This window comes from Lagenorhynchus albirostris, chromosome X (genome assembly GCF_949774975.1).
Source record: "Lagenorhynchus albirostris chromosome X, mLagAlb1.1, whole genome shotgun sequence".
Taxonomy (NCBI): Eukaryota; Metazoa; Chordata; class Mammalia; order Artiodactyla; family Delphinidae; genus Lagenorhynchus; species Lagenorhynchus albirostris.
This window is the reverse complement of record NC_083116.1, coordinates 111,880,356-111,903,004: the sequence shown is the minus strand read 5'-3', so window position 1 is coordinate 111,903,004 and position 22,649 is coordinate 111,880,356. Positions and strand designations below refer to the sequence as shown.

The 22,649-nt window shown below is 39.3% G+C and overlaps 1 protein-coding gene across 9 annotated transcripts in view; it reads left to right on the top strand.

Annotated features, from left to right (window-relative positions):
• The window catches only part of ZFX (zinc finger protein X-linked), a 57,736-nt gene that overhangs the window by 16,767 nt on the left and 18,320 nt on the right, over nucleotides 1–22,649 (top strand). For 7 of the 9 annotated variants that reach the window (XM_060137482.1, XM_060137488.1, XM_060137479.1 and 4 more), the window contains 2 exons: nucleotides 11,416–11,504; nucleotides 14,249–14,818. In XM_060137482.1, coding sequence (XP_059993465.1) covers nucleotides 11,444–11,504; nucleotides 14,249–14,818 — 631 coding nt within the window. In that variant the 5' untranslated portion in view covers nucleotides 11,416–11,443. Of the gene's footprint in view, nucleotides 1–11,415; nucleotides 11,505–12,580; nucleotides 12,636–14,248; nucleotides 14,819–22,649 lie in introns of all 9 variants that reach the window. The other 2 variants (XM_060137486.1, XM_060137487.1) reach the window with 1 other exon arrangement.

Below are 22,649 nucleotides of genomic sequence, written 5' to 3'. Positions count from 1 at the left end.
TGAGGATTTTTGCGTCTGTATTCATGAGTGATATTGGTCTGTAATTTTCTTTTTTTGTAGTACCTTTGGTTTTGGTATCAGGGTGATGGTGGCCTCATAGAATGAGTTTGGGAGTGTTCCTTCCTCTGCAATTTTTTGGAAGAGTTTGAGAAGGATGGGTGTTAGCTCTTCTCTAAATGTTTGATAGAATTCACCTGTGAAGCCATCTGGTCCTGGACTTTTGTTTGTTGGAAGATTTTTAATCACAGTTTCAATTTCATTACTTGTGATTGGTCTGTTCATATTTTCTATTTCTTCCTGGTTCAGTCTTAGAAGATTATACCTTTCTAAGAATTTGTCCATTTCCTCCAGGTTGTCCATTTTATTGGCATAGAGTTGCTTGTAGTAGTCTCTTAGGATGCTTTGTATTTCTGCAGCGTTGTAACTTCTCCTTTTTCATTTCTAATTTTATTGATTTGAGTCCTCTCCCTCTTTTTCTTGATGAGTCTGGCTAAAGGTTTATCAATGTTGTTTATCTTCTCCAAGAACAAACTTTTAATTTTATTGATATTTGCTATTGTTTTCTTTGTTTCTATTTCACTTATTTCTGTTCTGATCTTTATGGTTTCTTTCCTTCTACTAATTTTGGGTTTTGTTTTTTCTTCTTTGTCTAGTTCCGTTAGGTGTAAGGTTAGATTGTTTATTTGAGATTTTTCTAGTTTCTTGAGGTAGGCTTTTATTGCTATAAACTTCCCTCTTAGAACTGCTTTTGCTGCCTCCCATAGGTTTTGGATCATTGTGTTTTCAAAAAATGGTAAATTCGTTTTGTAAAAAGAATTGAGGAGGCTTTCCTCCTGTGTTCAGCTAGCTTTGGGAAAAGCCTAGAGCTTTTTGAAAGGGTAACAGACATCTCCCCCCCACCATTTTATGGTGATTGGGTTCTCTATCTCTTATTGAGTTAATGCTTGTAAATTAACATTTCTCTTCAATGTGCTAGCATAGAATTATAGACTGTTTTCTTACAAGTTTTTTTACTTTTCCTGTATCTATGTGTTTTTTTCTTTATTTCAAATTATGTATGTTTGTGCTTCCTCCCAGTTTCCTCCTCCCTTTTAGATTATTATCTAGTAGTAGTTTCCTATGTCCCCAAATCCCTGAAAAAAGCAGGCATGGATTTTGTTGGGGCGGGGTGGCGGGGAGTGCGATGTAAATTATCTGATTCCCTAGCTTTGCTCCAGAGAATGATCATGGGATTAATGCTGCTGATACTCTACCTGGCGCTGATACTCAGTGGAGCATGCCCATTGTTGGTCATGTGAGAAATAGGTGGGGAGGGGAGGGGGGATTAGATGAAGGTAGTCAAAAGGTACAAACTTCCTGTTATAAATAAATACTAGAGATGTAATATGCAGTATGATGAAGGTAATTAACACTGCTCTATGTTATATATGAAAGTTGTTAAGAGTAAATCTTGAGAGTTCTCATTACAAGGAGAAGAATTTTTTTTCTGTTTCTTTAATGTTGTATCTATATGAGATGATGGATATTCACTAAACCTATTATGGTAGTCATTTCATGGTGTATGTAAGTTAAATCATTATGTTATACATCTTACACTTATAGAATATGGAATGTCAGTTATATCTCAGTAAAACTGGAAAAAAAAGATGAGCAAACAGAGAAAGAAAAAAAGAAGCAGGTCTGCAGGTGTATTGCAAACCAGCCCTTTCATTGTCCAGCCTGTTCTTTTTTTGTTTGTTTTATGATTAAAGGATTTATTAACTTATAGGTACAAAACATACTGCTAATTGTATTAGCAGAGGATCAGTGTAAAAATGCTCCATAACTTTGCAAATGTCAGTTTAAAAATTTTGTTACAGTTGTTGAAAGGCCTGATATTATATTCTTGCCAGTATTTAAAATGTACAGAGAACATTGTTAGTGTCAGCATTGAGTTTACAGAGCCTAACAGACCCAAAGTGATGTATTTAGGAAGAGCAATAATAGGAAGCATGTGTGTTCATGTAGGTGAGGGAAAGCGTAGGGTATTAGGTTACTATTTTGGTGCATATATATAGAATCTAAAAAAAAAAAAAAAAGATTCTGACGAACCTAGGGGCAGGTCAGGAATAAAGACCCAGACGTAGAGAATGGACTTGAGGACACGGGGTGGGGGGAGGGTAAGCTGGGATGAAGTGAGAGAGTAGCATTGACATATATACATTACCAAATGTAAAATAGCTAGCTAGCTGGAAGCAGCTGCATCGCACAGGGAGATCAGCTCAGTGCTGTGTGACCACTTAGTTCTAGTTGTGGCAAGCAGGGCTTCTCATTGTGGTGTCTTCTCTTGTTGCAGAGCACGGGCTCTAGGCGCGCGGGCTTCAGTAGTTGTGACTTATGGGCTCTAGAGCGCAGGCTCAGTATTTGTGGTGGACGGGCTTAGTTGCTCCGCAGAATGTGGGATCTTCCCGGACCAGGGCTCGAACCCGTGTCCCCTGCACTGTCAAGTGGATTCCTAACCACTGCGCCACCAGGGAAGCCCAGAAATTAACCTTTTAAAAATTTCCCCTGACGGTTTTATTTAGTTTAACTCTTCTGTGTATTGTGTAGTTTAAATTAATCTCCATATTATGTCAAAACAGTCTCCATCCTTTGATCATATCAAGTGTTTCACAAAGTCCACTCCAGTATACCTCACCTAAAGGTGGTTATTAGAGGAAATCATGTGAGTAGGATTTCTGTTCAGAGTGTCAGCAAAAGCTGATAAACTAAACTATTTTTTTAAAACTTCAAAAAGAGTGATCCAAGAAGATTTGTTAGACATTATGATATACAGTAGAGTTTTATGTAATGAACATGGATAAATTATTGAGTACATTAAATAGCAGTATTTCATAAAGGAGGCCGTACTACTTTACATAACAAAAACTAGGTAGAAAGCGTATGCACCTCCTGGGACTTCCCTGGTGGCGCAGTGGTTAAGAATCCGCCTGCCAATGCAGGGGACACGGGGGTCGAGCCCTGGTCCGGGAAGATCCCACATGCCGCAGAGCAACTAAGCCCGTGAGCCACAGCTACTGAGCCTGCGTGCCACAACTACTGAAGCCCACGTGCCTAGAGCCCATGCTCTGCAACAAGAGAAGCCACTGCAATGAGAAGACCGCGCACCGCAACGAAGAGTAGCCCCCACTCGCCGCAACTAGAGAAAGCCCGCGCGCAGCAACGAAGACCCAATGCAACCAAAAATTAAAAAAAAAAAAGTATATATAAAGAAAAAAAGGGTATGTACTTCCTAACATCAAGCTATAGTCTTAAAGATAAAGGCATTTAAAAAATGTAGTGCTTAGTGTTTGTAGCACATCAATGCAACTAACTTCAGAGGGTGTTTTGGCAACTCTTTAAAAATTTTCTTTACATTTTTTATTTTTAAAGCACTTTGTTGAGGTATGATTGACATATAAAAGCTTTACACATTTAATGTATACATTTGATGAGTTTGGGGATAAGTATACACCTGAGAAATCATCACCACCAGCAAAGCCATAAACATTCATCACCTCACAAAGTTTACTCCCACCCATACTCATCATCGTTGTCTTCTTCTTCCTCTTCTTCCTCTTCCCCTCCTTCTCCCTCTCCTTCTCCATCTTAGTAAGAACACTTAACATAAGATGTACCCTTTTAGCAAAATTTAAGTGTGCAGTACAGTATTGTTAGCTATAGACACTATGCCATATAGAGGATCTCCAGAACTCTGTATCCTTTGAACATTATCTCTCCAACTTCTCTTCCTTTTTAACCCCTGGGAGCTACCATTCTTCTCTCTGCTTCTCTGAGTTTGTTTTAGAGTCCACATATAAGTGAGGTCACGCAGAATGGTTTTTTTTCCTGTATCTGGCTAATTTCACTTAGCATAATGTCCTCTTCCATCCATCTTGTCACAAACGATGGAATTTTAAGGCTGAATAATATCCCACTGTATGTATATATCACATTTTCTTTATCCATTCATCTGTCAATGGACGTTTAGGTATTTTGGCAACTCAATCTGAACGTGAATAGGGGCTTTGGAAAAATAAGACTTTAAGAAGGCTTGTCATTTTAGGTCCAAATATTTTATTTCCTATTTAAAAGCTCTTTAAAAAATTTTTTATAAAATTTGAAGTATAGTTAATTTGCAATGTTGTGTTAGTTTTAGGACCAAATTGTAATAGATTTTGGAAGTTCGAACTCTTAGACTTTAAACAAACAAAACCTTGAAATTACTGATTGGCTCAAATGGTTTTATGGAAAAAACTAATTTGTAACAAAAACTTGGCATTGAATTTTTGAGCAAAGTGTACAAAAGTTCCAAGTAGGACAGGGCAAGGAAGGACGGGGCTCTGACATTTACAACAGGAAGCATTTTCTCTTCCTCTTCTTGGCACAGAGGGTGGGCAAGGTTTTTTGAAAATAAAATACTGTATTAGGGAGTAGAATTTTAATTAAAGCTATTAACTTAATCTTATTAATTATATATATCTTTCCTTATTTTTTGAATGTTTGATCTGTCAGGTGTTGATAAGAGTTGTAACTTTTCACTACTATTGATTTTTTTTCAGTTTCTATCATAGTTTTTTTGCTTTTACATATTTCCATGCTGTTTTGACACATACAAATTCATAATGACTTCAAATTCAAGATAGACTAGAGAAGACACACATTTATTTTTACTTCCTTTTGAAATCACATTGAGGAAGAAGTATAAAAATTCAGAGAAAAAAGAAAATCTGAGAGGTATGCCACTTGTAGACCAGAATATGATGAATTTCTGGTTGAATAAAGCAATTGGGAATCAGTTAATGGCAAAGCCCTAGCGAGCTTAGTGAACCTGTGGCCCTATTTGGAAAGTTGGAAGGACCATCCCAAAATTGTCATTCTGTCTTTTCCCCAGTGTCAAAAGTGGGGACATCCTAGGATAAAGAGCAAGCCATGGGCACAGCCAGATTATTAAAGTTATGGAAAGCCAAGCCTTTTACTTATCAGTATAGATGTCTCTAGTGGTTTTCCTCCTGAGCTAATGCCAAAAATTTGGCTCTCTGAATTGCAAATTCATCTATAGGAAATTCCAAAGTGGGTACTGTGGGGAGAAAGTTAAGGGCAGTGCTTTAGGTAGCTTGTGGTATCCTGAGAGATATCGGACCTCCAGTACCTGCAAGATGGGCTACTCATCCACCATAAAGGAAAGCCTGGTTAGTTACATGGTTCCTTTGTCTCCCTTGACCGCATTCTAGACAGGACTCCTTTGGTCAGAACTTAGGTTCATTGCTAGGCAAACAGGGATTCTCACTTGGGCTGAGGAAATACAGCCCAGCTATCAGAATGTAACTCTAGACCTTCATCTACAAATATGAATGGACAACCTGTAAGAACCGTGCTTTTGAGGAAAACCATCAGTCTGAAAGAGAGGCACCAAATTCAACAAACTGAGTAGTGAAACAGCAGAGGAGACAGGTTAATATAGGGTACAGAATAAACTTTAAAATTCTCAGAGATATTTGAGAAGATACAGTATCCACTGAAAAAAAGATTGCTGTGAAAAAGAAACTAAGCTTATTTTGGAATTAAAACATGATCTTTTAAGTAAAAATTCAGTAGATGGAGTGAAGATCAAATTAGCTTAGAAGGAAGAGTTTAGGGATTCTGAGAATATAATAGAAAGACAAAGAAAATACAGGAGAAGAAGTTAAAGCAATATGGAGGCTAGATTTAGGAGTTCTTACATCCTATAATGGAAATCCTAGTAAGAATGAACAGAGAAAATGGAAGCAAGTATTGAAACAGAAGAAAATTTCTTGAGTTCAAGAAGGACTCAAATCTTTTGATTGGAAGATTCCCACTGGGTTCTGGATGTAAGACCACCAGAGCTTGTTAGAGTGGTAGCAGTGAAAATAAAGGGGACATGATGAATTTAAGAGTGGATGACTGTGAGACATTGAAGGGCAGAATTGGTAAGAGAAGTGAAATAGCATTCCAGATTTGAAAATTAGATATCTGAAGCAATGATAGCTGCATTTCCCACATTGAACAATGTGGGAAAAAATTCGTAGCTTAAGAGGGAAGATATTAATCAGGCTTTAAGTGTAAATTTTCACCAGTTCCAGTTTCCTTCTAAGAAAAATTCTGTTACAGGTGGATCTGCTTTTGTTTCTGTTTCCTGTAGCTTGAGCAATTCCATCTAATCTGTATGATACAGTTTGGTTTTCTGAGCATGGCTTAAGGAGAGAAACTAGAGTCAAGTCATAAAATTAAAAGGCATGGAGTTTTGGGAAGACCAAAAGCAGACAAATGATTCTTGTATGCTTATGACAAAAAGCAAAGTGAAAATATAAGCCACCTTCCCCGAGAGGGAGATCGTGAAAGTGTCTAGGCATCAAAAGATATATTATCAGCAAGGTGGTTTGTGACCACCTAGAGGGGTGGGATAGGGAGGGTGGGAGGGAGGGAGACGCAAGAGGGAAGAGATATGGGAACATACGTATATGTATAACTGATTCACTTTGTTATAAAGCAGAAACTAACACACCATTGTAAAGCAATTATACTCCAATAAAGATGTTAAAAAAATTATATTCATTATCCCAGATTTAAGACAGATAAAATGCCACTGCTGTAGCTATTAACTTGGCATGGTATTTTTATTGCTTTATTTTGAAGAATTGAAGACAATTATTGTGAATTTTCTGAGTTTCTCTCAAACCGATATTTCCCTTAAAATGGTACGTTTTTCTGTTGTGAATTCTTCCATAGCATTTTTAGGATCATGACTCCTGCATCTGGGAAGGGAATATATTACGGAGCTTAAGGTGAGAGTGACGTCCCAGAAGTATTTTGGGGGCATTTGATAATCAGACTGAACATTAGTATGTGTTCGCCCACAGCGTTAGGTTCTTGGTTCTCTGAATGGTTCTGCTTATTTGTCTTCAGATTCAACTGTTCTCTGGGCTTGGTTCTTGCAGCAGAGGTAGGGGCACTTTGCATTACATCATCAGCTTGCGCTCCCCACCCTTACTTTATGACAGTCCTGAGAACTTTCCTGAGTAGGTTCTATCCTAAGAACATTGGTTTCATTCTGGTTGTGAGAGAGATTTACTTCTAACCCCACAGGGATTACAAAGTTGAAGTATAGTCATCTCTGCTTAGAAGTTCAAAACATGTTTTTTTCTGATTTGAGTTTTTATAATGACAAAATAGAAGGAAAAATAACCAGTCAAAACTGTTTGTTGAACAACTATTGCTTACCTGAGTCAAAATAAGATGAGTGGACACTCCCCATTTGGGCCAGAATATCTGTTAGGAAATGGGTATGATGTGAAATGTTGGGAAATAAGTGTGTTATGGTAGCTTGGGTTAATATTTTAGAGCACCCTAAATTTTGGGGAACTGCTGAAGCTTTCTGAGCAGGGGAGTGCCATGATCAAAGCAGTACTTCCGAGGATTAGTCTGCCCACAGATTGCAGCAATGCCCTGGCATTTGGCACCAGCCCTTAGTTGTAGGTTCCTGGTCATTTGTTGTGGGAGTGGCAGAAAGCGAAAGGCCAGTTGAGAGGCTATTTTTGTTCTCTGGGGATCAGGAAATATGAAGCTGAGAGTGAATGGTGACAGTGGGAGTAAAAAGGGACAGATTCCTGGGAAGTTGTGGAGAAGGGAGGGACAGTCTGACAACCTGACGGAATATAAGCAGGGAAGAAGGAAAAGGCCTTAGTGGTCATGTCAGGAGAAAGCAAGGTTTTTTCCTGATGAAAATGTTCAGCATGGGACTTCTCTGGTTGTACAGTGGGTAAGAATCTGCCTGCCAATGCAGGGGACATGGGTTCGATCCCTGGTACGGAAAGATCCCGTATGCCGTGGAGCGACTAAGCACGTGCGCTACAACTGTTGAGCCTGCGCTCTACAGCCCTCGAACCACAACTACTGAGCCCACGGGCCACAGCGCTGAGCCCAGGCGCTGCAACTACTGAAGCCCCTGTGCTCTAGGGCCCGCGTGCAGCAGCTACTGAGCCCATGTGCTGCAACTGTTGAAGCCTGGGCGCCTAGAGACCGTGCTCCACAACAAGAGAAGCCACTGCAATGAGAAGCCCGCGCACCGCAATGAAGAGTAGCCCCCACTCGCCACAACTAGAGAAAGCCTGTGCACAGCAACGAAGACCCAACGCAGCACCCACCGCCAAAAAAAAAAAAAAAAAAGATGTTCAGCAGACAGTCTGATGGAAGTGCTAGGTCCTACCCTGAGTATGTGGATTTGGGGAATCATCTTTGTGTAAATGCTAGTTGAAACCCTGGAATAAAGAAAAAGAAGAGAAGAGGGCTGAGTGTCCCACCCTGGGCAGGGTTGCAGTAGTGGGAGAGGAGCAGCAGAGTAAACAGCAGTTGGGAAGATGGGAAGAGGAATAGGATGTCACTTAAACTGAGGTAGGAGAGAATTTCAAAATCGAGGGGATTATCCATCAAACTCTAGTAGAAAAGCTGAGAAAAGGAGTTATTGTACAGGTGGAGAATTCTTAGAGTTGATGGGTTTGGGTTTATGTAGGGAAATTGGGGAGAGGAGCCTTAAATACCTTAAGGAACCCCATTTATTGCCTTCTAAATTGGCTTGATTTCATGTATACTATGCCATTATGCTTAGAAAATTAGCTTATGTTTATCATTTTGTAATTACATTTTTAAAAGGGGAGAAAGAGTTATGGCTATAGGTGATTTTGATGGGGACAGAGCAGTGACAACTTATTCAGAGCATGTACATTTTCCATTTTTTATAGTTGAAATTTTTTTTGTTTTTTGGTCCTTTTGTTTGAAGCACTTTGAGTAAATAACGTCAAACATGCTCTTTCCTGAAAATGAATAGAATATGTCTCAGAGTTGACAAGCTGAAAATCTGTTTTTTATATTAACATTAATTAAATGAGTTTCTCATGGATATTTCATTAAGGAGTATATATATGTATATAAATGCAAGTTTGGCAGCTGAAAATAAGACATAAATAATCATAATTTACAGCCAACAAGTAGAGTCAGGGAAAAAAGATAAAGTGCTATAGAAATTCAGAGGGGGGAGAGATTATTTTCAGCTTTTTCTTCTTGTGTGTGGGGGGAAGGGGACTTGGGGGAAGATCCAAGCAGAGATGATAGGGGAAAGGTGTTCTGGGTAGAAGAAACCCTGAGGCAAATATAGAGTTTGGGTGTTATGTGGACATGGGGCATTTTTGACATGGGGCATTTTTGTTTGGTTGAAGTGTGTTCATATGGTGGTCGGGCGAGGTGCTTGAAGGAGAGTTAGGGAAGATAATGAGAGAAAGATAGTTTGCAGCTGGAACTTAGAAGATGGCAGGAGTTTCAATTTTATTTGCAGGCAGCAGGGAGCCATTAAACATTTTTTGAACAGAGGCCTGATATCACCTGGCTGATGCTTTAGAAAAATGATTCTTGTTGTTATTTGAAATTTTAGTAAGCAGCATGCGGCACTTATATCATCAGCAAAAAATGATAAAAGTAAAAGAAAGATGCATCTAATAGAACCATTTAGGTTGAATTAGAAAGTGAGAAAGTAGAGATAAGGAAACCAGTGAGGGAGGAGGTTTATGTAATATTTGCAACATGAGTAAGCCCTGATCCCTGATGTGTGCTCTTTGAAGCAATGATTAGTACTAAGTAGTATATTATTTGATTGGGTTTTTTTGTTGTAAGTTTTTGGCTTAAGTAGAAAAGGAATCAGTAAGGTCATTGGGGTGGCTTGCAAAAAACTCAAGGTAGACTGTAGCTGGACCTCAGAAAGGTCTAGAACCAGGAGCTAAAAAGTTATTATTGGTAAGCCTCCCTTCCCTGCTCCCTCTCCTCTATTTCTCAGGGCATTCACTGGATTCTTCTTCTTCTTCTTATTTTTTTTTGCGGTATGCGGGGCTCTCACTGTTGTGGCCTCTCCCGTTGCGGAGCACAGGCTCCGGACGCGCAGGCTCAGCGGCCATGGCTCACGGGCCCAGCCGCTCCGCGGCATGTGGGATCTTCCCGGACCGGGGCACGAACCCGTGTCCCCTGCATCGGCAGGCGGACTCTCAACCACTGCGCCACCAGGGAAGCCCTCTTTTTATTATTTACTTGTAAACTTTATCTCACTAGTCTAAGCTGAAGTTGGAAAATGGCCTTCCTCACCTCGTATGTTCCAGCCGCCAGGAGAGGAGAGGGGAGAGACAGAGACAGAGAAAGATAGACTGAGTGACCTTTGCTCATGGTTTCGATTCTCGGGGATAGGACTTTGATTTTATTGTGCTCAAAGATGAACTTATTTTTACCGTTTTATGCCAATCAACTATGGCCAGGAGAGTATAAATACACTGCAGGAATTTACTTCTCTAGATTGGGGGATTAGTTTTTTGTATTTTTTTGTGTGTGTGTGGCTTATTTATTTATTAAAAAAAAATTTTTTTTTTTTTGGCTGCACCGGGGCTTCGTTGCTGCGTACGGGCTTTCTCTAGTTGTGGCGAGTGGGGGCTACTCTTTGTTGCTGTGCGTGGACTTCTCATTGTAGTGGCCTCTCTTGTTGCGGAGCACGGGCTCTAGGTGCATGGGATTCAGTAGTTGTGGCATGCGGCCCCAGTAGTTGTGGCCCACGGGCTCTAGAGCGTAGGCTCAGTAGTTGTGGCACACGGGCTTAGTTGGTCTGCGGCATGTGGGATCTTCCCGGACCAGGACTTGAACCTGTGTCCCCTGCATTGGCAGGCAGATTCTTAACCACTGCGCCACCAGGGAAGCCCGATTGGGGGATTAGTTAAGAGGTCATTGTAAGTTAGGCAGAAATCCCAAAGGGTGTTTACTGTAATTATGCACTTCGAATCTTTAACCGTTGTTTAACGTATTGGTTGAAAAATAGCAAACTACATTAAATTCAGAGAAGTAATATGAAAATTGTGCAGGAATTTCCTCCCGATAAGCTACAGAGTATAAATTGAACCTTAATAAAGCCGGTTACCCTTGTGGGAGTGAGGAGTATACAGAGTGAGAGGAGACCAGAGTGCTGGGGTGCTGGAAATGTTCTCTGGCTTGATCTGGGTAGAGTAGTGATTACACAGATTTATGCATGTGTCAGAATGCATCAAGACGTTTGCAGTGTGTATGTATGTACGTATGTATGTATGATGTATGTAAGCAGTATCTCAAAAAGTCGAGGCAAAGCTGACTTATTTGATTTATCCACCTTTCCTTGTCATATAGATGCCCATGTATCATTATGTTTTTGGCAATTTAATTTTAACTTTTCCCTTTTATTTCAGATAGACACATTTTTGATAGATGTTCATCTGTCACATAATTTTTGGTGTTTCAGAAATGTAAATAGTATGATGACATTTTTTAATACATATATTAAAAAAAGTAATACTTGGTTTACTTTTTCGCCTAATTTAGGAGCTGTGACTGATGAGAATTAAAGGCCATGGATGAAGATGGACTTGAATTACAACCACAAGAGCCAAACTCATATTTTGATGCAACAGGTATAACTACTGGGGTTGTTCCACTTCCCACCTACCAGATTTGGAGTTGGTTGTCAAGTGGAAAAATTGCTAGACGCTGTCATTGATATTTACACTTAGGTATCTTGTTATCCTATCAAGCTTACAGATGTTAAAGTGAGTATATTATTATTCCCCTCCTTAAAATTTGGCTCCCTCATAACCAACACTCATATTCTTGTCAGTAACAGCAACATTATCAAAACCTTAGTGTTTACTTCAGTCCTGTTAAAGTTCTCCCTTCGAAAATATTCCTTGCTTACATCTCTTCATTCTACTTTCTTCCACATAGACCATTACCCGGCAGGTAAAGTATAAACCTAAGGCCCTCCATGTTCTGACCCCATCCTACTTTTAAAATCCTCTCTCTCGCAAGTTAGCAAAAGGAGTCTTACCTCACTCCCCAAACTGTACAAGGAGAATTAAATTTATGAAGTTCTAAAAATGGGAAAAAAGTATTCACAATTTTGGATTACTCATGGTTCCAGTTATATAACATAATGAAGTGATTATGCTAGGTTTTGTAATATAAAATGGTTTTGTATCACACTAATTAGCTACCCTTATAAATAAAACGTTAATGAGTTTTCCATTGGACTTGAAATGACTGTATTGCATACTAAAGAAATAGCAATTAACTTTATCAGGAAATTAAATATTAGCGATTTTTAATTTTAACTCTTCTTTAATCTCTAAGTCTATTGGGGGTTTATGTATTTTTCTTAACAATTTGGGATAGTCTTTTGACTCACATTTGGTAATTTCAGCTTGATAATGATAAATGCAAAGTTTTGATTCTTTCTTCTTTAGAACATGAAGTATAATTAATGTGCTTGAAAGAGAGACTAAACTCTTTGGAGAAAAAAGCACACCATTTACTAGCTTAATGTTGCCACAAGCAAGCCTGGATCCTGGGCTAAGGGGTAGATTGAAGGGCTGTTGCATTTTAGCCCTGATTGTTAACACTTATGGTGTTTGTTTATCTTTGAGCAAGTCACTTAATCTGCCAGGGCCTCCATTTTCATGTGTCCTAATAATTATGAAACCTTTCATTACAGTTTTTCAGAACACTTCCCATATATTCCCATTTGATCATCACAGCAGTCCTGTGAGGTATGCATGGCAGATACTACTGTCCTCATTTCACTGATGAGGAAACCGAAACTCAGAGGTTAAATGACTTGCCCAAGGTCACAAAACTAATAAGTGTCCAAATCCTGCTCTCTGATTTAGATTTTTCTAACCAGTACTCTTGCCACTGAATACTTTCATCTTCATGTCTGCAAAATGGAGATTACAGTGATCTATTGCTTGGTGTTAATATTGAGAATATTGAAAACAGTATAAAGCATTTTGTAGAAGTTCTGTGGGAATTAAAGCAAGCACTCTCTATTATTTCTAGGTGTAAATAAAATGGATATTAACTGGCTTTAAGATTTCTTACATTTTTAAAGGTTCTTTGGCCCTTGTTGATTATTTGTGTTTGTTTAAAAAAAAAAAAGCCATGTGTCTCTCTGAGGGCCTGGCCATTGACACAGAGTCATTGAGTTAGGCAGCTGCTTGGACTCAGCCTGGTCTGAGTCACATCCAGAAGCACTAATCGACTGAATAGCTTTTTAGGTAAGACTTTTATAAAATATTGTTTGCTTTTCTCTGGATCAGGAGCCAAGGTACCAGATTTGTTTTATTTTATCTTGCATTATGTTTTTGGCAAGGATATCTGATTTCGATTCTCATTTGTGGCATTTATTCAGAGTAGTATTTACTGAGCACCATAACCTGTGCAAACTGTGTGATCTTGGTGAAGTCATTTAATCTCACTGGGCTTCAATTGATTCATCCCTCTACCTTCACTTGTTAACTGCAGAGTGGACTAGAGTAGGGTTTCTTATGTTCTGAGGAAGTGCCAGGGGGATTGGCATATGGGGGGATGGGAGGAAGCTGAATGGAGGCGGACTACCCTGGTGAGGTTAGGGCAGGCCCCACTCCAACTAACCTCACCTTCCATTGCTCCAGAGCAACTGCACTTTTATTCATTTTATCTGTCTACAGAGGCTCCTTAACCAGTTGTCTTTCTCTTTAACTGTGGCCTTCTAGCCCTCTTTTTATTTATGGCCCGATTCTTTTTATATTCTAGATTTGGAGGATAGTTTCTGAATTTCCATAATCATAAATGGAGGATATTGGTGGGATATTGTTCTAGAACAAAGGAGGAGAAAGGGGAAATGAAGGGAAGTAAAAGAAAACATGGGAGAGATGGACAGGAGAAAAAAATATGAGTTGAAAGAGAGATGGAGCAAGAAGGGAAAGAAGTGAAAAACATATAATGAAGGAAAATGGTATATTTGCCACCTGAAGTTGCTTTACTTATTAATTTTTATAATCATCCCTTAAGTACCTATGCATATGGGTTTAGTTTTAGTCAGCCTAGAATATTACTTTCATGAATATATTTTTGTGTGTGTGACTGCCTCATTTACTTTGTTTTTCTTTTATTTCCTTACCTGTTAATTGATTTGGGATGAGTATAAAAGTTCTTGTATTAAGAATTTCTATTTCTGATATGATTCAAAAATAGATTATCTCTATTTCTTTAATCTATCTTAATGTTTGAGACAACTGAGGAGCTAGTTTGTTTTCCTGGTAGAAATTAAGTAACATTTATATTAATTGAGGTAGTCATGCATGTCTACCTGAAATTTTTGATTTTAATTTTTTTTTTTAAGGAGCTGATGCTACACACATGGATGGTGATCAAATTGTTGTGGAAGTACAAGAAACTGTTTTTGTTTCAGATGTTGTGGATTCAGACATAACTGTGCATAACTTTGTTCCTGATGACCCAGACTCAGTTGTAATCCAAGATGTTATCGAGGACGTTGTTATAGAAGATGTTCAATGTCCAGATATCATGGAAGAAGCAGATGTATCTGAAACAGTCATCATTCCTGAGCAAGTGCTGGACTCAGATGTAACCGAAGAAGTTTCTTTAGCACATTGCACAGTCCCAGATGATGTTTTAGCTTCTGATATTACTTCAGCCTCAATGTCTATGCCAGAACACGTCTTGACGAGTGAATCCATACATGTGTCTGATGTTGGACATGTTGAACACATTGTTCATGATAGTGTCGTAGAGGCAGAGATCGTCACTGATCCTCTGACAGCTGACGTGGTGTCAGAAGAAGTATTGGTAGCAGATTGTGCCTCTGAAGCAGTCATAGATGCCAATGGGATTCCTGTGGACCAGCAAGATGATGACAAAAGCAACTGTGAGGACTACCTTATGATTTCTTGTAAGTCTTGGGGTACAGTGGTTGTCAAAGGTGTTTTTGAAGGCTGTCTAACTTATATCAGGGGTGAAATTTTCTTGACTTCTATAAAATTAAATCTCATGGACCTTCCTTCATTGTTGTTTCAGTTTGGAGCCTGTAAGATAACTCAAAATTAAGAAAAGTGGAATGGTACAGAGTAGAATCATTTCTCTGTAAGGACACAGTAGAAAGATGAGATTTCTTCAGTCTAGAGATCAGAGATTGAAAGGACTAGAACTGAACTTTGTGAAATCATGAAGGATGTGATTAGGCTGTTACCAGCCTTCATTAGAATTAGGAACCCTCTTGAAACTTAAAAGGAGTTCAACTTAGAGAAAAATATATACCCAAACTACGTATATTCTTATATATGGATGTACAGTACTACTTATGTAATACTATGTACTATGTAAAATGCTCTTTATGTAACAGATAGCATGGAAAAGAGCTCTGGCATAGTATTTAAACAAATATTCCAAAACATGATTTCAAGTATGATGGACTCATACTAGGTTATTGAAGAAAAGTAAGGTGTTTTGGAACACACCTCTAACATCTGGGAGAACAGCTCTGTCTTCTTACAGTGTATTTCTTGGTACCACTTTCAGAGATCCTGAGGATCCTAACCCTCAGTTGGATAGACCACAGTTCTGACCCAGTATGGAAATTCTGATTATGCCTTTAGGAACTAAACTTCAGACAAATAAAGACTTACAGGCTATTTGCTTATATAAATGCACGAGACCATTTGCTTTGCTTAAATACCTGTTATAAAACAGGAATTTAATATAAAATATTGGAGTCCACCAGCATTTTAGGAAATACCTTTTTTTTTTTTTGCGGTACGCGAGCCTCTCACTGTTGTGGCCTCTCCTGTTGCGGAGCACAAGGCTCCGGACGCGCAGGCTCAGCGGCCATGGCTCACGGGCCCAGCCGCTCCGCGGCATGTGGGATCCTCCCGGACCGGGGCACGAATTCGTGTCCCGTGCATCGGCAGGCGGACCCTCAACCACTGCGCCACCAGGGCAGCCCAGGAAATACCTTTTAAAAGTTCTTAAGATTTTGGAAATCAGAGAGTTCTTCGTGTAAAGAGGAGGAAAATGCCTTCATTCAACACGTGTTTACTGTGTCCCTACTATGTGTCAGACATTTTTGTAGATAGTACAAATATGGATATGTGCTAAATAAAAATTACACAGGGCTTCCCTGGTGGCGCAGTGGTTGAGAGTCCACCTGCCGATGCAGGGGACACGGGTTCATGCCCCGGTCCGGGAGGATCCCGCGTGCCGCGGAGCGGCTGGGCCCGTGAGCCATGGCCGCTGAGCCTGCGCGTCCGGAGCCTGTGCTCCGCAATGGGAGAGGCCACAACAGTGAGAGGCCCGCGTAACGCAAAAAAAAATAAAATAAAAATAAAAAAAAACTTACACAAACCATTGTCCTTGGAGAGCTTACAGTCTACAGTGGGAGAGAAAGATAGGTTACACTGTGATGCAGAGGTGTGACTAAATTGCTGTAGAGATAGAATGGAGTTGCTGACCTTTGAACTCAAGGATGAGTTCCTAGTTTTGCAGGATGAAGAAGGACATGGATAGGAGGGAGCCATTCTAGGCAAATGGTATATAGTATGTCAAAAAGGTCTTGGCTTCTGTTGGGAATAATGGGAACTTTAGGATGTACTCATATCTTTGTGCACTTTGTTTATTTACTTAAAATAAATTTCTAGAAATAATATTGCTGGATCAGAGGGTATACATATTTATAAGTCTGGTTATATTTGCCTCGGTATTTTGCCTAATATAATTCCTTCCACCAAGTTTATGAGAACGTCCCTTTCCCTACACTCTGACCAACATAGGGTATTGTTTTCCATTTTAACTTTTGCCACTCTGACAAGGAAAAATGTAATATCCTGTTTCAAGTTTGAATTTATTTTAGGAAGGTAATCCTGGTAGTAGAAGTTGGAATGGTTCCTACATGAGAGAAGTTGGAATGGTTCCTACATGAGATAAAGAAGATCCTAAGTACCTTCATAGTAATGGGAGTAGAGCAGGGGAGCTGGGTTTAAGAGCGATTAGGAAGTAAAATGAATGCGATTTGGTGATAGATAGAATAGAGGTAAGGATTTGAGGGAGAAAGAATTCAAGGAGGACACTAAGGTTTCTGCCATGGGAGATTGGGTGCCTGGTTATGCCGTTACCTGGGAGGAGGAATAGATTTGGTGGAAAGAAAATGTTTCAGGACCTGTTAAAAGTTTAGGTTGCTTGCTGGGGACAATCTGGTGGATGTTTTCTGTAGGCAGTTGAAAATATGAATTTGGTGATTTTGAGAGAGTTTGTGACTAGAGGAAGAAATTTGGGACAACGGAATATAGGTAGTACCCTATGTGGAAATGGGTGGTGGTCCCCAGAGAGTGCTTGTCAAATAAGAGTGTCAAGTATGGATCCTTTGGGCATTTAAGAAGTAGGCAGAGAAGAGCCTATGAAAGTCAGGAGGTTTTAGGAAGAGGAAGAGGAGAAAAATCTTTAGAATGTTTTTAACACTGTCAAAGATAAGCAGAATTTCTAAGAGTGTTAGTTACTGAGGAGGGAGTGGGCTTTTTCGTTAGGCAGTTAGGAGGTCATTGATACCTTTTTTTTTTGAATTATCCTTTTTGTTTTATTTTTGTGGGAAGGCAACTTTATTTTTTTAATTTTTAAATTTTTTATTATTATAACTATTGGGTGTAATATAGGCTCAAGGATGTATTGTACAACATGGGGAATATAGCCAGTATTTTGTAATAACTATAAATGGAAAGTAACCTTAAAAATTGTATAAAAAGTTATTGGTATCTTAATTAGAATAGTTTCAATAAAGCATGGGCCAGTGGAGAAGAGACAGAGGAGATAAGCTGTAATGGATTGAGAAGTTGGTGGAAGTGGTGGAGTAGGTGAAGCAGTTTGTATAAATTGCCGTTTTGGTCAGTGAAGGGACAGAAGAAGCAAGAGTACAGCTTTTGATGGTTGGTTGGATGGTGGAAGTGTGTTGAGCATATATGTAGGTTTACAGGTGCAGGACACAAACAGTTGAACAGAGACTGAAGATATAAGAAGGGCTAACAGTTGGAGCAGGTTCCAGAGCAGAGGAACGGAGTAGGGTCCAGGGCAGTGGTGGAAGGCTGGTAGGTGAGTCCTAGAGAGAAAGAGTCCCCTTCTCTGAGACAGGAAGGCAGTTAAGGATCAGGAAAATTGGAGAGCCTGGGCCTGGGACAGTAAGTTTAAAAGGAGTGTTTGAATGTTGGGAGCTATTTTCTCTGTGTAGCAAATTCACCTGCTAATATAGAAGGACTTGCAGAGGTTGGGTGGGAGTTGAAGGGTAGTGGCAAAGGGTTGAAAAGCCTATGTCGTATGGGGATGGGCCAGGGCAGGAAGCTAAGAATTTACAGATTGCTGAACGAACTGCAGGGGCCAGCTGAGATTGGGAGACCTAAGTTTGTATGTAAGATGCACTATTTAAATGAAAATGCTATTTTTAAATATAACTACTGGATTTTCTATCCCACGACTAGGCAACCCGGGGGCAAGGCTGGAGAAAGGAGGGAATTGGGTTCATTGTGCTTTATGAGGGGAGGAGGATCTGGTGAAATACTTGAGAAAGCACTCTCTGTTCTTGACTTCTCTTTCTCTTTTCTGTCCTTTCTGTCTTAAACTTGTTAGCTAAGGAGTAAAGTTCATGGCATTAGTTCGACCGTCAGCTGCATACTGTCTTTTACCTTTATTACTCTTTTAGGAAGTCAACCCTCCAAGAAAGTCATCCAAAAAACCAGACGTTTCGTTAGTAATGGTTGACATAGTGTAGTAGATTCTTGTATTAGAGCTCAGACTTACAAAATTTTTATTAAAAATTTTATTTATAGTCATCTTTTTTTTTAGGCCCTGGATTTGTGCTAATTGATATAGATTTTAATGTTCCTGAAAAAGTAAATACAGATAGACACAAACTGCTCTTGTACTGTATTTTAGTATATTTTATATATGTACGTAAAATATGTATTTTAGGGCTTCCCTGGTGGCGCAGTGGTTGAGAGTCCGCCTGCCGATGCAGGGGGCACGGGTTCGTGCCCCGGTCTGGGAAGATCCCACATGCCACGGAGCGGCTGGGCCCGTGAGCCATGGCCGCTGAGCCTGCGCGTCCGGAGCCTGTGCTCCACAACGGGAGAGGCCACAACAGTGAGAGGCCCACGTACCGCAAAAAAAAAAAAAAAAAGATGATAAAGTAGCAAGTAGTAGTGTCATGGGTAGTGTACATTGGCAGAAACATTCTTTGTCACAGTATAGCTGCCTTTGAGGTCAGGATGACCTCTTCATCTAGTCTTTGCTCTCTAGATGTTGTGATCGCTTCTAAATTGATTGTATGTTTCTTGAGGACAGGAACTGTCTATTGCATCTTAGCTACTTGTGTATATTCCCCATCAAATCCTTTGGCATATTAGATGTGAAATATTTGTTGAATAAATGAATGCTATAGCTGAAAGTCTGTGGACATCACGCCTCATCCAAGGTATTAATGGCACATTTCTTCCCTACCAGTAGCTGTGGCTGTTACTTGGTTCTGGTTGGGCTAGATATGGTGGCACTGCTTTATGGTACTTAGGAGTTTTCTGGCTCTCTGAAAGGTGGGGTGTTTGAATCATCCACTTGTTACTCAAATTGTTTCTTAGTTCTCCATGAATCTGAGACAGCTGCCAGGCATCCCTAATTTCTTTGCAGTGGTCTTCACCCTCATACAGTTTCACTCTGCAGCTGCATAGTCAAGATGCTATTTTGTGAAACATCAGTTTGTACAATAGGGAAAGTTGGAGAAGATCTGGTGATGATGAGTCAGGCACTGCCTTATAACAGCTGCAGGAAACAAAATATTCTTCGGGTGCCTCTGATATTAATATGATCAAGGAAATGTCACTCTAGGTCTTGTTGACATCTCTCATGTCTTTTAATTAGGACAGTTAGGTAGGAGATGAATGGAAGTTAGGTGTTCCTTTCTAATCCTAGATTCAATTTTAAGTTTTGAAATAAACTTTTTTTTTTGGTAATAGCTTTTCATACACATACCATACTGTTCACCCGTTTAAAGTGTGCAATTCAGTGGTTTTTGGTATATTCATAAACTTGTGCAATCATCCTCACGATCAATTTTAGAAATTTTTTCATCTCCCCAAGGAGAAACCCCATATCCTTTAACTATCACTCATATTATCCCTCTCCATCCTCTCCAACTCTGAGCAAGCCCTAATCTACTTTCTGTATTTGCCCACTCTGGACATTTCATATCAGTGATATCCTATAATATGTGGTCCTTTGTGTCTGGCTTCTTTCATCTAGCATAATGTTTTCAACATTCGTCTATGTTGTAGCATGTATCAGTACTTCATTCCTTTTTATTACTGAATAATATTTCCATTGTATGGGTATACATTTTAGTCTGTTCATTAGTTAATAAACTTTTGGGTTGTTTCCACTTCTTGGCTGTTAGGACTTCAATCAACATTTGTGTACAAGTTAGGACTTCAGTCAACATTTGTGTACAAGTTTTTGTTGGATATATGTTTTCATCTCTTGAGTATATATGTGGGAGTGGAATTGCTGGGTCATATGGTAATTCTATGTTTAACCTTTTGAGGAACTGCCAGACTGTTTTCTAAAGCAGCTGCACCATTTTACATTCCCACTAGCAGTGAATGAAGATTCCATTTTCTCCACATCCTCTCCAGTACTTGTTAATGCTTTTTGGTGATAGCCATCCTAGTGGATATGAAGTGTGGTATCCTCTTGTGGTTTTGATATACATTTCCCTGATGGTTAATGATGTTGAGTGTCTTTTCACGTGCTTATTGGCCGTTTGTATGTATTCTTTGGAGAAATGTCTGTTCAGATCTTTTGCCTTTTTTTAAAAAAAAATAAATTTATTTATTTATTTGGCTTTGTTGGGTCTTCGTTGCTGTGCGCGGGCTTTCTCTAGTTGCGATGAGTGAGGGCTACTCTTCGTTGCGGTGTGCGGGCCTCTCCTTGCGGTGGCTTCTCTTGTTGCAGAGCACAGGCTCCAGGCACGCAGGCTCAGTAGTTGTGGTGCACGGGCTTAGTTGCTCCGCGGCATGTGGGATCTTCCCCGACCAGGGCTCGAACCCGTGTCCCCTGCATTGGCAGGTGGATTCTTAACCACTGTGCCACCAGGGACGCCCATTTTGCCCATTTTTAAATTGGGTTATTTGTCTTTTTTTACTGAGTTGAAAGAATTTTTGATATATTCTAGATGCAAATCCCTTATATGTGATTTGCAAATATTTTCTCCTGTTCTGTTGGTTGTCTTCACTTTTTTGATAGCGTCCTTTGATGTACAAGTTTTAAGTTTTGATGAAATCCAGTTTATCTAAACAGGCATACCTTGGAGATATTGCGGGTTTGATTCCAAACCACTATAGTAAAGCAAATATCGCACTAAAGTGAGTCACATGAATTTTTTGGTTTCCCAGTTATGTTAACACTATAGTGTAGTTTGTTACATGTGCTTTAGGTCTTAAAAAATGTACGTATCTTAATTAAAAATATTTTATTGCTAAAAAACGCTGATCAGCGGCCATGGCTCACAGGCCTAGCCGTTCCGCGGCATGTGGGATCTTCCCGGACCGGGGCATGAACCCGTGTCCCCTGCATCGGCAGGCGGACTCTCAACCACTGCGCCACCAGGGAAGCCCGAATTGCTGTACTCTTAATTCTATTCCGTTGATCTATATGTCTATCCTTATACTGTTTTCATGTTATCAGAAATGGGTAGTGAATTTGTAAAATTTACTACCCTGAATATTAAAGTCTGAATTTTAAAGGCCAGGCAAAAATCCATAAGTGAGTTTTTAAAGGTTTAGCAAAATTAACAAGTTATGGCAACATAGTGTGTACTTATGGAAAACCAGCATACTTGGGTATGTGTGCTTACTGTTGATAGTAACACCAAAGAAAACAACTAATATGCCTCTGGAGTATGGGGCTTCTCCTGCCAAAGCCCGATCACTTGGCAGAGAGTCTCTGCTCTAATGTAAACCTTTATGGTGCTTCATTTCTAATACACATTTTAATAAAATATGTGCTTTCAGTTATTTTAAGCAGTTTTAAAGAAGACAAACATTAACAAAAATTATAGCAAATAATTTAATCTTGGAACCTTTAAACTAGTTGGGTTAAGTGAAAGTTTATCAACATTTTTAACATGTTTATTGTAAACTTGGAAATTTTACTTGGTGCAGACCATAACTTTAATAAAACTTTTTGATGACAGTGAGTGTGGGGTAATAACATAGCTGTGTTCTCTCCATTTAGTTGTTTTTATATTCTAAGGTCAAAGACCTTTTCACTTAGATAAGATTGTATTCAAAACACCATGTTCTGCAGTATGCAACTGCTTTTATAAAAGCTGAATGTTGATATATCATTAGATTGGTTAGTTCTTAACTAATGCTTATTGAACTATTTTGGTGTAGTAGCATATGTATATATATATATGTATATAAATATGTGTGTATATATATATAAAATTTATATATATATATAAAATTTAAGTCCATTTGAATTAATATTTCAAGAAAGAGTTCAGGTACTAATGTGTGCAAAATGCTCTCAGACTCATCAGACCCATCTTCTAATGGCCCTTGAGTCAGTGGGCATTTCCATCAGAAGATATAATTAAGTTTGTTTGGTGAGGTTTGTTTTTAATAAAGTTCTCCTTTTGGGGAAAAATGTTTAGGATTGTGTTTATGGTTTGATTGTTATCAAGTCAATATGGA